An 11,169-nucleotide genomic window follows, 5' to 3' on the forward strand; every position below is an offset into this window, starting at 1 on the left:
AAATTAATTCACCGCATCCGCACACATTAAATGCATGCATTATATTTTCAAACAATGAATAATAATTTATCATTGAAAAATTATTTAGTCTATGTTCACTTGTTGTCAAGAGAGAAAAATATATTTTATAATACGTTTACACGTGTGCTTGGAATTCCTAAGTATATATATATATATATATATAAATTTAGCTCTTTAATTTTAGAAAGTATATTTTTAATCCTTTAATAACACTGTAAGTTTCAAATAATTATTTTTTGTATCATTCATTGTTACTTTAAAAAAATTAAACTTAATTAAAAATATTTTATCAATATCTAAAAGTTCAATGTGAAATATTTCTATGATGAAACTAACAGTATTATGGTTAAATAATTGAAAATATACTTTTGACTCTCTAACTTTTTTAATCTCTTAATTTTATAAAATATATTTTAGTCATTTAACTTTAATACTATTAGTTTTAAATGATTAGTTTTATATCAATTATTATTATTTTAAAAAAAAACCTAATAAGTGAATATTTGATAATGTTTTTCAATATTCAAAATTTCAATGTAAAATTTTTTTTGTAGTAAAACTAATAGTATTAAAGTTAAATGATTGAAAGTAGACTTATAAAATTAAAGGATAAAAATAAAACATTATATAAAGTATAAAAAAAAACTAAAGGTATAGTTTAACCATACAAATTATAATTAAGTTGCAATCTTTATAAATTTTCGATAACATTGTTTATTTCCCAAATACTGTACAATATATCTAATATTGTTAACCTCATTAATTTGTAATCTTGATATTATTATTATTATACTATAAAGAAACTTGATTTTATCAAATCTCATCCATTAAATTTTTAATCAAAAGGTGGAGATAGGATAAGGAGGGGGAAAAAGAGATAAGGAGAGGATCCAAATCGTGTAACTTTCTCATTGCTTGACATCTTGAAAGAATTTTTTAAGGTAATGAAAATAAAGAAATGGAGGTGAGTGTGGAAATGGAAGTAAAAACATGTTTAACACTTTTAGTATGAATATGGAAATTTTCTATAATCAACTGATACCTGTATTTCTGGCCCAACTCAATTTTTTTTTTTTGAAAAAAAAAACTCTCCTGCTACGCCACCTGAAGCCACCATCGCCGTCCACCCTGAAACATCCAGCTGCAAGCATGAACCCCAAAACCGTTAACACTTTAGAAATTACGTTGCCAACGTTAGCGCCGTCCAACCAAGGGTGGAGATTGAAGAAGCCTTCACTGACTACAAACAGTGAAAACCAGATCTACAAACCCAAACAAGTTCCGTCGCCACCGCCTTCTCCTCCACCTCCCAATGGAGGGCAAAGTGGTCATTGGCTAGACTTCCCGTGGAAGTCAGAGAGTTCCATGGGTATGGGAGAGGAAGACAACTTCCGTCATTTTGATTAGGATCAAAAGGAATAACCCCCATGCAACCTCCGGGGTCTAAATTCTAAATCTAGTTTACAAAGATAAAGATTCTGTTGTTCTTTATTTGTTTGACTCGGCAAATTTAAACACCAGCACTTCCTTACAGATTTCGGGATGAAAATCAGAAGAAATCATATAAAAACAAATGTACACTTGATCATCATTCTAATCACAGAAATGTCAACTGTACAAGAACCTAGCTTGAGGTGGCGGCTCCCATCAGCATCCCCCAACATTACCCCCTTAAAGAATAACTGTACAAATAAATAATGTTAATTTAGAATGAGATACAAAAGAACCATTGCTAAAACTTGTTCTTGAGGCCGCCTTGCGTTCCATCACATTTCAGCAGCGTCATTCGCTGAGACCTGGAATAGCCTTGCCTGTTGTTTAGAATATCGATGTAACTCCGAAGCCTGTATCGATCCGAGTTAGTCAGTGAAAATGGAGGGTTTAAAATGAGGGATGGAGCTTCCACTAGAAGGAACAGCAGTAGTCGCACAGCCTTCGAATACAAGGCAGCTGCACTACCCACATCGCCCATGAGCTCTTCTACCTGCCAACAGTACATGAGGTCAAAAGCCCCTGTTATGTTCATGTTATCATGTATTCACTTCTTCCCTGTTTGGTTTGTGGAATAAATTTTGTATAAATGGAAAATTTCACGAGAATGAGAATAAAAATGATCCTAGATTAAATGAACAAATGCATGCATTCTGGTCCAAACATACTGAAAAAAAAAAAAAACAAAACAAAACAGAACAGAACAGAACAGATGCATGCAATAGGGCCTGATACTTTGACCAGACTTAAAGGGTCTTTTTCATGTTTAAATGCTGCCCCTAACTGCAATTACAACTTCAAGCAGCTGGATACAAACCAATACTTGAGACAACACTTTAGTTGTGAAACTCAATTGCAACAAAAAAGGAACCAACAGCTCACTTCTGGACTTGGGCAATCAGATTTCATGTCTTAAATATCCAAGTGTGTATTTTTCTCATATGTTTTTATTAACCAGGCTTAAAAATAGTGTCATGTACTACAAAAATTCTTTCATATCCATGTCGAACTTTGCATCTATGGTTCATAGCTCATTATTTCATAAAATCTAGAAGATCTCCTTAATTTTATAATATAATTAATCATGATGAAACAATTTCCATTCACGACACGTTACAAACAGAGCAAGGCCCAGAACAGCTATGATTTTTCAGGTTACATTGGGGGTGGTGTTTTATCCCAGTTCTAATTTTTAACCAATTTAACCCGTGGGGAAAGTAGAGGCATTCTTAGTCTTACAGACAGCCTTCAAAGTTCATAGTATAGAGCTTGTGTAAGGAGCCAACCAAATGCCAACTAACTATTACAACGCAAAGTGAAGTGCAGAAATATGATCTTGCATGCCAACTGACTTAGCACATCTAAAGCAGCAGATTTACCGGAAGAGGACAGCAAAAGCATGGAAAATATTAAGATATAAAGAACTGGAAGGAAATACTTACACCCCCATGTCTCCCAAAAGCAAGGGCAGACTGAAATATTGTCTCCATTGCATCTGGCATCTCTGTATTTCCTGCAATCAGGACCCAATGAATCAGTATTTTACATCCTCACAATATATAGAGGCGCTACAAGAGTTATCACTGTCTCCTGTGCAGATTGAAACAGGCATAAATCATTGCACTTTTGAATTGTAATCAGTAGCTCATATGGTTGACTATTCAGAGATTATGATAAAAACTATTCATAGGTTTTCACTTAATATCTTTCAAGTTTAAATGTTTCTCAACTTCGTATCATAGCCTTCATGATCAAATACTTAAGAGTTCCCTCCTTCCAACACAAATGCATGGTAGGCTCCTGCCTTGTGCTTTATTCACACTTCAGCTTAAAAAACTTGTATGTGAGGATTGTGCTGGAGATTATAAATTTACAATAAATAAAAGCATTCAAGAGATTTCGCATAAAAGTCCAAATACACAATATTATAGTCAAGACGGTTCCACATTCCCCTCAGGATCCTAAAGTTTAATTAGTCAAATCCATCATACATTTCTTTACCTTATAAGCATAGAAAGTTATGCCAACTATAGTTTCTTCAAAAACATGAGGCACGGGAAACCTAGACATTTAGCTGATAGATCAAATATCAAAGTCATACCAGGCTCAACAGCCTTAGCCAGTTCTTCAGCACGCTCAAACTCCCTCAGAAACTCACTTTCAATCTGAGATAGAATATCGTTTGCCCCTTGCAAATTTCCGTCAAGGCATTCTTCCGAATCAGAACTGCCGTGCTTCATGTTGGTGCTCCTACATTTACTGGTTTCTTGACTCGGACTCCCTTCCATGGCAGATGCAGCCTGTGCATGGCAAATGTGCAGTGCTTGCTTCCAGATTGCAAGAATAACAAGCTGAATGGAGAATGCTTCCAGCTGCTTTCCTGCCTCCATCTTTGAATCATTGTAGGTTGGGGCAGGGGGGCGAAAGGAAAAATGTCATGAATTTTGAAATACAAAAACTTGAATAACTGCATCAATGAGCCACTTAACGTGATAACCAATAGCATGAGCGACTCCTAAAGGAAGGCTCAAACAAAATTTTCAGATAAATTATTCTCTGGGATTACACCAAATCTTTCATAAGTGAGAGAACATTTTTCATGCATAAATCAAAACATGCATGGCATGCGATATTTAGTAGCTAAGGCAGACTAGGGATGGCATGAATGCTTAAGTGACAATTAATAGTCATGTGACCGCTACAATCCCCTTGAGCATAGGAAATAATTTAATTTGATTCTTTAAATAAGCCATCAATAGATATAACAAGCTATAGCAGGAATGTCAATGACATAAGGATGCTCAATTACCAAGACTGAATCGTTCCCACCAAGGGAGGGAAGATTCCTCCGCCAGGACAATTTTTCAATTAGATATTTCATTAGGTATATTAAAAATGAAGGGGTTCGTGGTCTCCAAATGATCAAAATAAATTCTGCTAACTCCAAAGAGAAGTTTAAATAGGTTTGTGTTAGTTAGTTATTATCGCACCATACAGCTTTCCACCAAGTAAAGAGTCAAGACCGTCATCCAATACGTACTGAACATCAAAACTTGGCCTTTGGATTCATCAGACATATAATGCCCAGTAGAGAAATACTTTACTGTTTCAACACAATATTCATCTAGAAAAAGGGTAAATTGTAATTTTCTGGAGGGTTAAGTAGAAAGGGCCACTGTGAACAGATGATTTTCACACAATATTCTATCTCTAACTCCTCCATGATTTTCATGTAGAATGACGATTACATGAAATTATATGAAAAGCTTTTAGAGAAAACCACCAAGACCGGGTAAAGCTCAAAGGTAAATTTACCTTCTCATTAACTAACTCAGCTATGGTAGATGCACACTGTTGCAATGATTTTATCCTAGTTATGCAGTCAGCTGATGGCTGCTCGTCTCCTGTATCCATTGACACATGTGAAGTCCCTGGAGCAGAGTCCTGACTTTCTGAACTTCCAATTTGACATGTGCTACTGGTAGCTGCACCAATTATTGGCAATGGAGAACTTACTCTATCACTTGTATTAGAAGACTCCAGCAGGGAACCACCTGATCTATATGGAAAATGGCTTGACTTTGATGCAGTCACTGAAGATGATGAGACATCCATAGGAGGTCCAGACACAAGAACATAATCTTGATCAATATTCTCTAGTGAGTCTGCAACTGCCAAATACATGCAGCCAATATAAGAAACATTAGGTAAAATTAAAATTAGAAACGCATATCTTAATTTTGAAAAATTATAAGCAGAATGAGGAAGAAAAATCACAATTAGTTAATCGATACCTCTTGAACTGGTGTTTGCCAATCTCTGTTCTAGAGATTCTAGAGGAACAGCAAGATTTCTTGCTAAGGTTCTATGGCTGTCCAGCCTTATAGCACTGTTTTCAGGTTGCTGTTGGGAAGTAAAATTTATGTTATGAGAAGTAGCAAATGCTGAGTCTGCTCTATCTTGCTGTGTATTGAGGTCAAATCCATAGGTAGACTTTATTGAGGATTTCTTCCTTGAAAAAGATGGGTTTCCCTCAGGACCACAAGGATCATCATCCAAAAAGAAAGGTAAGCAGTCCTCTTGATGATTTTCCTTGGCCCTTGTCAAAGGATGGGGCTCTGTTGAGCAAATTTCACCAACCATCCTTGATGAACTTCCACGTCTGCAAACAAGAAGGAATTTATATTTGGAAAACTTTAAAGACTAACAAATAAAACAAATTCAAATTTTGAGAATCTTCCTTTCACCTCAATGATTTATCCTGTTCAGGCTGCTTCCGGAAAAGGAATGGATGATTAAAAAATTCTTCAAAAGTTAGCCGTTCCACTGAAAATTAAAAATAATAAGAAGCAAGATATTTTAAGTTTATATAAATTCAAGACAATAAGAAGCAAGATATTTTAAGTTTATATAAATTCAAGACAAATATCCTATGACTTCGTATGCCATCCCTTTGCCTGTTTCCTTAAGCAAAAAATTGAGTAAAAGAGTTACCTTCACAAGAAGAACCTTCTAACAAGTAACAATCATCAATATAAATGTAAAAATTATAGAAAGTCACATTGTTCACAAGCTGTGAACAATACAGCTCTTCTATGAGGCCCACTCTAGTTATAAGGGGAGAATGTAAACACTAACCCACCCCCACACACACACCAACACACAAAAAGGGGGGAACTTTGGGCTGCTTACAAATGGCCCCTTGAACTTTCAAGGCTGGAACAGGTCCCTCAACTTCAATGCTCAAGAAAAGAGGTCTTTCTGTCTAATTCACATTTAACATCATCACCTCATTTGCCATTCCCACTCTGACTCCCCAAAATAATACCCTGAATAAGGACTTGCTGACATTGGGGGAAAATGGGAGATCATAACGTCAATTAAAGAGAGGTCTAAAGTAGCATGTGAGATGGTGACAAAAAGGGCAGTAAAGATAGAAGGACCTATTTCCTAACGAGCAGATATCCAGAGACCTATTTTCCAGTTCTAGAGGTTCATAGGGCAATTTGCAAGTGACCCAAAGTAAAGGAGGGGGCTGCATTTTCCCTTACTCATAAAATTATAAATATTAAAACATCACTGAACATCCCAAAATAAGCATCTCCAGCCTCAAGTTGTATACATTAGCAAGAAAAACAAACGCCTTCTTAATTTCTGTTAGCATGATTAGCGGGAGAATGATTCAATTTATGTAAAAGCCTGAATTCCCGAAACATAAGAGCAGATTCGTTGGATCATTTTTGTTGAAACAACAGCTCTCATACCATAGGAACCTCAGCAAATGTGATTTAGCATCATCAGCTGGAACCACAACATGCAATCCCCCTTCCCCACAATATGGCCTTTCCATAGTTTTTCTGGGCAGCTAATATAGAAACATTTCAGGGATGCTCTTACTAGTTTTCAGTAAATCCAACATTAACTACTTAACATAGACACCATTAAATATCTTAAAAAGGCCAGAGTTTTCATTGTCTCAATTGTAATCTTTGATACATTTCAATTATACCTGGACTACGGCGCAGCAATTTCTGACATAAATCTTTACACTCAGGACTCAGATTTTGATTATCAGATGGGAACTGCAGTTCAGTTGATTTCACAATGTTCTGTAGTAACTGCAGAACACATATCATAATAAAATTAAATTATCAACGAAAACAAGAGGAGTCATAATCAATTAGAGAACTACCACCATGGATAAGTCAAGGATGTAAAATTAAAATATTAAGCAGCAACAAAATAATCTGTCATAGTTGAAAAGAAAATCCAAAAATAGGTGAGGAAACTTAATCATCAACCTGCATTTGGTCGTTCCCAGTAAATGGTGTTCTTCCTGTAACAAGCTGAAATAAGATCACACCCACGCTCCAGAGATCTGCCTGTGTGTTTGATCCAAGGTTAATAAGAAGAGATACCATGAAACAATTAAAGTTCCTAATATATTAGAGTAAAAATCACCTTAGCATCATACTTCTGTAGTTGCATGATTTCTGGAGCCATGTAGAGAGGTGAACCACACAAGGTTTCTGCAAGACCCCTAGGTTGCAGAGATCTGCAAAAGAAGATTGCTGTGCTTTAACAACTAGTTTAGATAAATATATAGAGACTGGAGAGAACTTTTCTCAGCTAGATGCCTGGCTTTGTAAAAGTCAATGCAAAAGCAAAGTGTTTTAATCCACAACATAAGATTTAGCAATTCAAGGGAAATTCAACCTCAAACTACTTCAAAGCCACCATAATACCGTTCATGTATTGATCTCATTTTAAGTATACTTTTTCCTAAGTAAACAAATGAGCCACTTGCATGGAGAGTAATACATTTATAGACAATTGGACTTTTATAAGACTAATCATTTCCCCCATAATGTCATAAAGGAACAGTTCATGTTAAAAATCCAAATAAACAGGATTTATGCAGAAATTCACATGTTTTCCTCATTGATATCATAAAATAGCAATGGAATGTCAAGTTAGTAAAATTAACGTATATAGGCATATTTTAACAAAATCAAAGTATTACACAAGGAGAATTATTTCGGCATTTAATGTATTCCAGATTAAAGAAAATGCTAAAGGAAAATATTCAAAGGATCTCAAGTGTCAACATATTTCATTTGACATACACTACAAGAACAAAGGAAGATTGACAAAGCGGTCAAAGAATAAAGCAGAAATACATTAAATTAGTCTGTCAAAGAATTGTTATGTATAAACGAGAGTTCCCAGCCTTTTACCCAAAAAAGAAAAATAAAAAGGTGAGGGAAGGGGTAGGAAGAGTCAGTGTTAAATTCGAACGGCATAAAAATAGTTAGGATACCTTGCAAACCCAAAATCAGCAATCTTCAGATCTGACTTGTCATCATTTCTGGTGAGAAGAAGATTCTGTGCCAAAAATTATACTTGTCACTACCACCAAAATACCTACACGAGCTTTAAACAAACACAAATATTCGTATGATAAACAATCTTTAGACTTGACATTTACCTGATGCACCCTATATAGATATAAGATGTATTTCTCCACTATTATCAATGTATTAACCTTTCTTAATATCTTTAAACAAAGACTCAATCAAAATAAATTTGCACTTCAAAACACAGACTCTTTATGCTCACCTATGAAATGCAAGTCATGAATTAATAGAAGGTTATCAGTTGTAATCTTGAACTATAAAACTAATAAACCCATAGATAGGCAATTAAGCATCTTGGTATAAGTGGAAAAGCAAAACCAAACCTGTGGTTTCAAATCTCTATGAATAAGATCATTGTGCCGAAGAACTTGTAGGCCAGCAGCTGTAACACAAACGGTTCTCTCCACTGTTACTATGTTAATGTAAGTATATAATAAATTTTACATAGCTCAAACATACTGATGCAGGATGCAAACACCTGTAATTAGGATTTTGTTTCATTTCATTGGGATTTAAATTTAATGTTTAGGGTTTTCAATAAATTGTGGTGTTTAATGAGGTCTTTCATTGTGGAAAATCTCAAACTTATCCCTGGATAATGTTTTAAGTTCTATTTGGTGTTTTTTTTTTTTTTCATTTTGAACTTGGTTTAGAATTAGAATATCAGATCACTTGGAGAGTTTGCACTGTTTCAGTTCTAACTTCTGCTTCACATACCTAGTTGTTGCATAAAATGCTTCGCAGTTGCCTCTTGGACTCGTCCATGGCGTTGTATATACATAGAGAGATCACCCCCTTTACAGTACTCTAGCACAAGATATATCTTCCCAGGAACCTACATTAAGCAAATGTACAACACTAATTAGCAATGCGACAGGCACTTCATTGATAGACCTCGTTAATGAAAATTCACCCTCCCACAAAGGATATTACCGACCAGACTAATCTTGTTCACAACAAGAAAGGTACGAGAATTCTCTGTTAAACCTAATACTTAAACAATGATTATTGGCCTGCGAAATATCCTTATATCATCTTCCATCAGGGAAAATGAATTCAGAATATCAGAACACAAAGAAGGATGCTCATCTCATCAAATATGGCAGATTACATTTCTTAGCAGGATAATCTGGAAGGATAGCAATAAATTAATGTAAATGACAAATGTAATTTCCAAATCAGAGTCAACAGAAATGGAGTACCCTGAATTTGCTAGCTCTTTATTCCTACAATTGGCTACAAGCTAAAACCTTCAGCTTGTTACCCGCACGTGAATTTCCCCAACTCAAATAATTACAAAATGCAGAATCAGCCGAGTCCAAAGTGCATGCATACTGAAAATTCAAACTTACAAAGCGATCACAAAATTAAACCTTATAAGTCCAATTTACACGGGGGAAAATTAGCTTATAAGTTTCTACAAACTTTATCTGACAAATTGGCGAGAAAGAAATCAAGCATCGAACACTTCCGTTTTTCAGAAGCTCTTTTCCTCTCTATTTCTTTTGCCGAAGTTCATTATTTTTCACTCTTCAATCTTCTACAGCCAAATCGAACAGCGGTATTAGATATCCAAAGAAAACAAATCTACAATCTAGGGAGAAGGTAGGGGGCTACAGAAAAGCTCTCCACCTTGGCACCTCCTAACGACCACCGTGACTCCTCTTAACCAGAATAAAATGCGGAAATGCCGTTAGGGAGATAGATAGCAAGAAAAACAAATAGCCCACCTTAATTAATTCGTGCAAACGAATTATGTTAGGATGGTTAATCCCTTTCAGGATAAAAATCTCTGACAAGAGACTGTCCTGCAACTTGTTGTTAAGCCGACCGGTGACGATCTCTTTAATGGCAACCTCAGTTCCATGAACACGGTGCCTCCCATGCCACACCACCGAGAAAGACCCGGACCCAATTTGCTTCCCGATGATGTAGTCTCCCACCAAACCGCCCCGTCCCGACGACTGAGCCATGAACGAGAACCCTAGAAACGGAACTCCAAACCCAACCCACCTCCGAATGCCCAAATCCTTCTCTCGACGGTGGAATTGGATATTTCGACGACTCGAAGCAAAACCCTTTTGAAGATCCCAGCTTCTTCGTCGAATTATCCTAATAATGACGGAAACACTTTGGAAGACAGATTGATGGATTATGGAACCTTATTTGACATATTATTTTTCTAATTTGAAATTTGAAATATTAAAAGAATTAAGTTTACATGATTTTTTTGGTTCAGTCTTGCTGCCAAAAATCACAGGGAGAGAAAGATGGAAGGTTTGAAGGCGAAGCGGTGATGATGACAAAAAGAGGAAAGCGAAGTTACACAAATCCTATGATTGAATCTGATAAGCTGTATCTGCATGATAGAGCCACAGTTAATTAAAGTACTAATTTTGATCAACGGATCAAGGTTTTGTGCTGCTCACTACTCACATAATAAACATGATGAATTAATTAACCAAGATTGACCACAATTTGGCAAAATTGTAAGTAAAAAACTATTATTTCCAGTCCCATTTTATAAGGTATCTTCTTATAAAATTATTATTATTAGTATTAGCGAAATCAATTCAATTAAATACTATTTAGAATATTAATTTTTTTGTAAGAACAGCTGACACTTTTAAAAATATTCTCCATATAGGAAAGGAGAAATATTTAAGAAACAAAATAATAAAAGATAATTTTAAAATAATTTTATTAGCGAACCATTATTTTTTAATAATATTTTATGTTA

The 11,169-nt window shown here is 35.3% G+C and overlaps 1 protein-coding gene across 3 annotated transcripts; it reads right to left on the bottom strand.

Annotated features, from left to right (window-relative positions):
* Positions 1-1,556: 1,556 nt before the first annotated feature.
* Positions 1,557-10,774, bottom strand: LOC129290740 (serine/threonine-protein kinase ATG1c). Of its 3 annotated transcripts, none has more exons than XM_054927655.1 (15): positions 10,160-10,287; positions 9,855-9,969; positions 9,632-9,763; positions 9,147-9,264; positions 8,753-8,811; positions 8,333-8,397; positions 7,474-7,567; positions 7,314-7,394; positions 7,022-7,130; positions 5,760-5,838; positions 5,307-5,674; positions 4,828-5,183; positions 3,614-3,902; positions 2,955-3,025; positions 1,557-2,005 (listed from the first exon to the last, which is right to left on the bottom strand). In XM_054927655.1, the coding sequence occupies exons 4-15, from the start codon at positions 9,208-9,210 to the stop codon at positions 1,754-1,756; spliced, it is 1,887 nt and encodes a 628-aa protein (XP_054783630.1). In that variant the 5' UTR covers positions 9,211-9,264; positions 9,632-9,763; positions 9,855-9,969; positions 10,160-10,287; the 3' UTR covers positions 1,557-1,753. The 3 variants fall into 3 exon arrangements, with proteins under 3 accessions (XP_054783630.1, XP_054783631.1, XP_054783629.1); XM_054927656.1 differs by having other exon boundaries at positions 9,855-9,966; positions 10,160-10,275; XM_054927654.1 differs by lacking the exons at positions 9,632-9,763; positions 9,855-9,969 and having other exon boundaries at positions 10,160-10,774.
* Positions 10,775-11,169: the final 395 nt, after the last annotated feature.

This window comes from Prosopis cineraria, unplaced genomic scaffold, assembly GCF_029017545.1.
Source record: "Prosopis cineraria cultivar Desert tree isolate PC_DT_omini unplaced genomic scaffold, ASM2901754v1 PC13, whole genome shotgun sequence".
NCBI classification, from domain to species: domain Eukaryota; kingdom Viridiplantae; phylum Streptophyta; class Magnoliopsida; order Fabales; family Fabaceae; genus Prosopis; species Prosopis cineraria.

What these genes read in the sequence shown, in the direction of transcription:
- LOC129290740 (XM_054927654.1), bottom strand. Translation starts at nt 10,402, where the DNA reads ATGGCTCAGTCGTCGGGACGGGGCGGTTTGGTGGGAGACTACATCATC. An exon ending in GTTTGCACGAATTAATTAAG is followed by an intron (nt 9,265 to 10,159) that starts GTGGGCTATTTG and finishes TGCTTAATGTAG; the next exon opens with GTTCCTGGGAAGATATATCT. An exon ending in GCTGATTTTGGGTTTGCAAG is followed by an intron (nt 7,568 to 8,332) that starts GTATCCTAACTA and finishes CTTCTTTTGCAG; the next exon opens with ATCTCTGCAACCTAGGGGTC.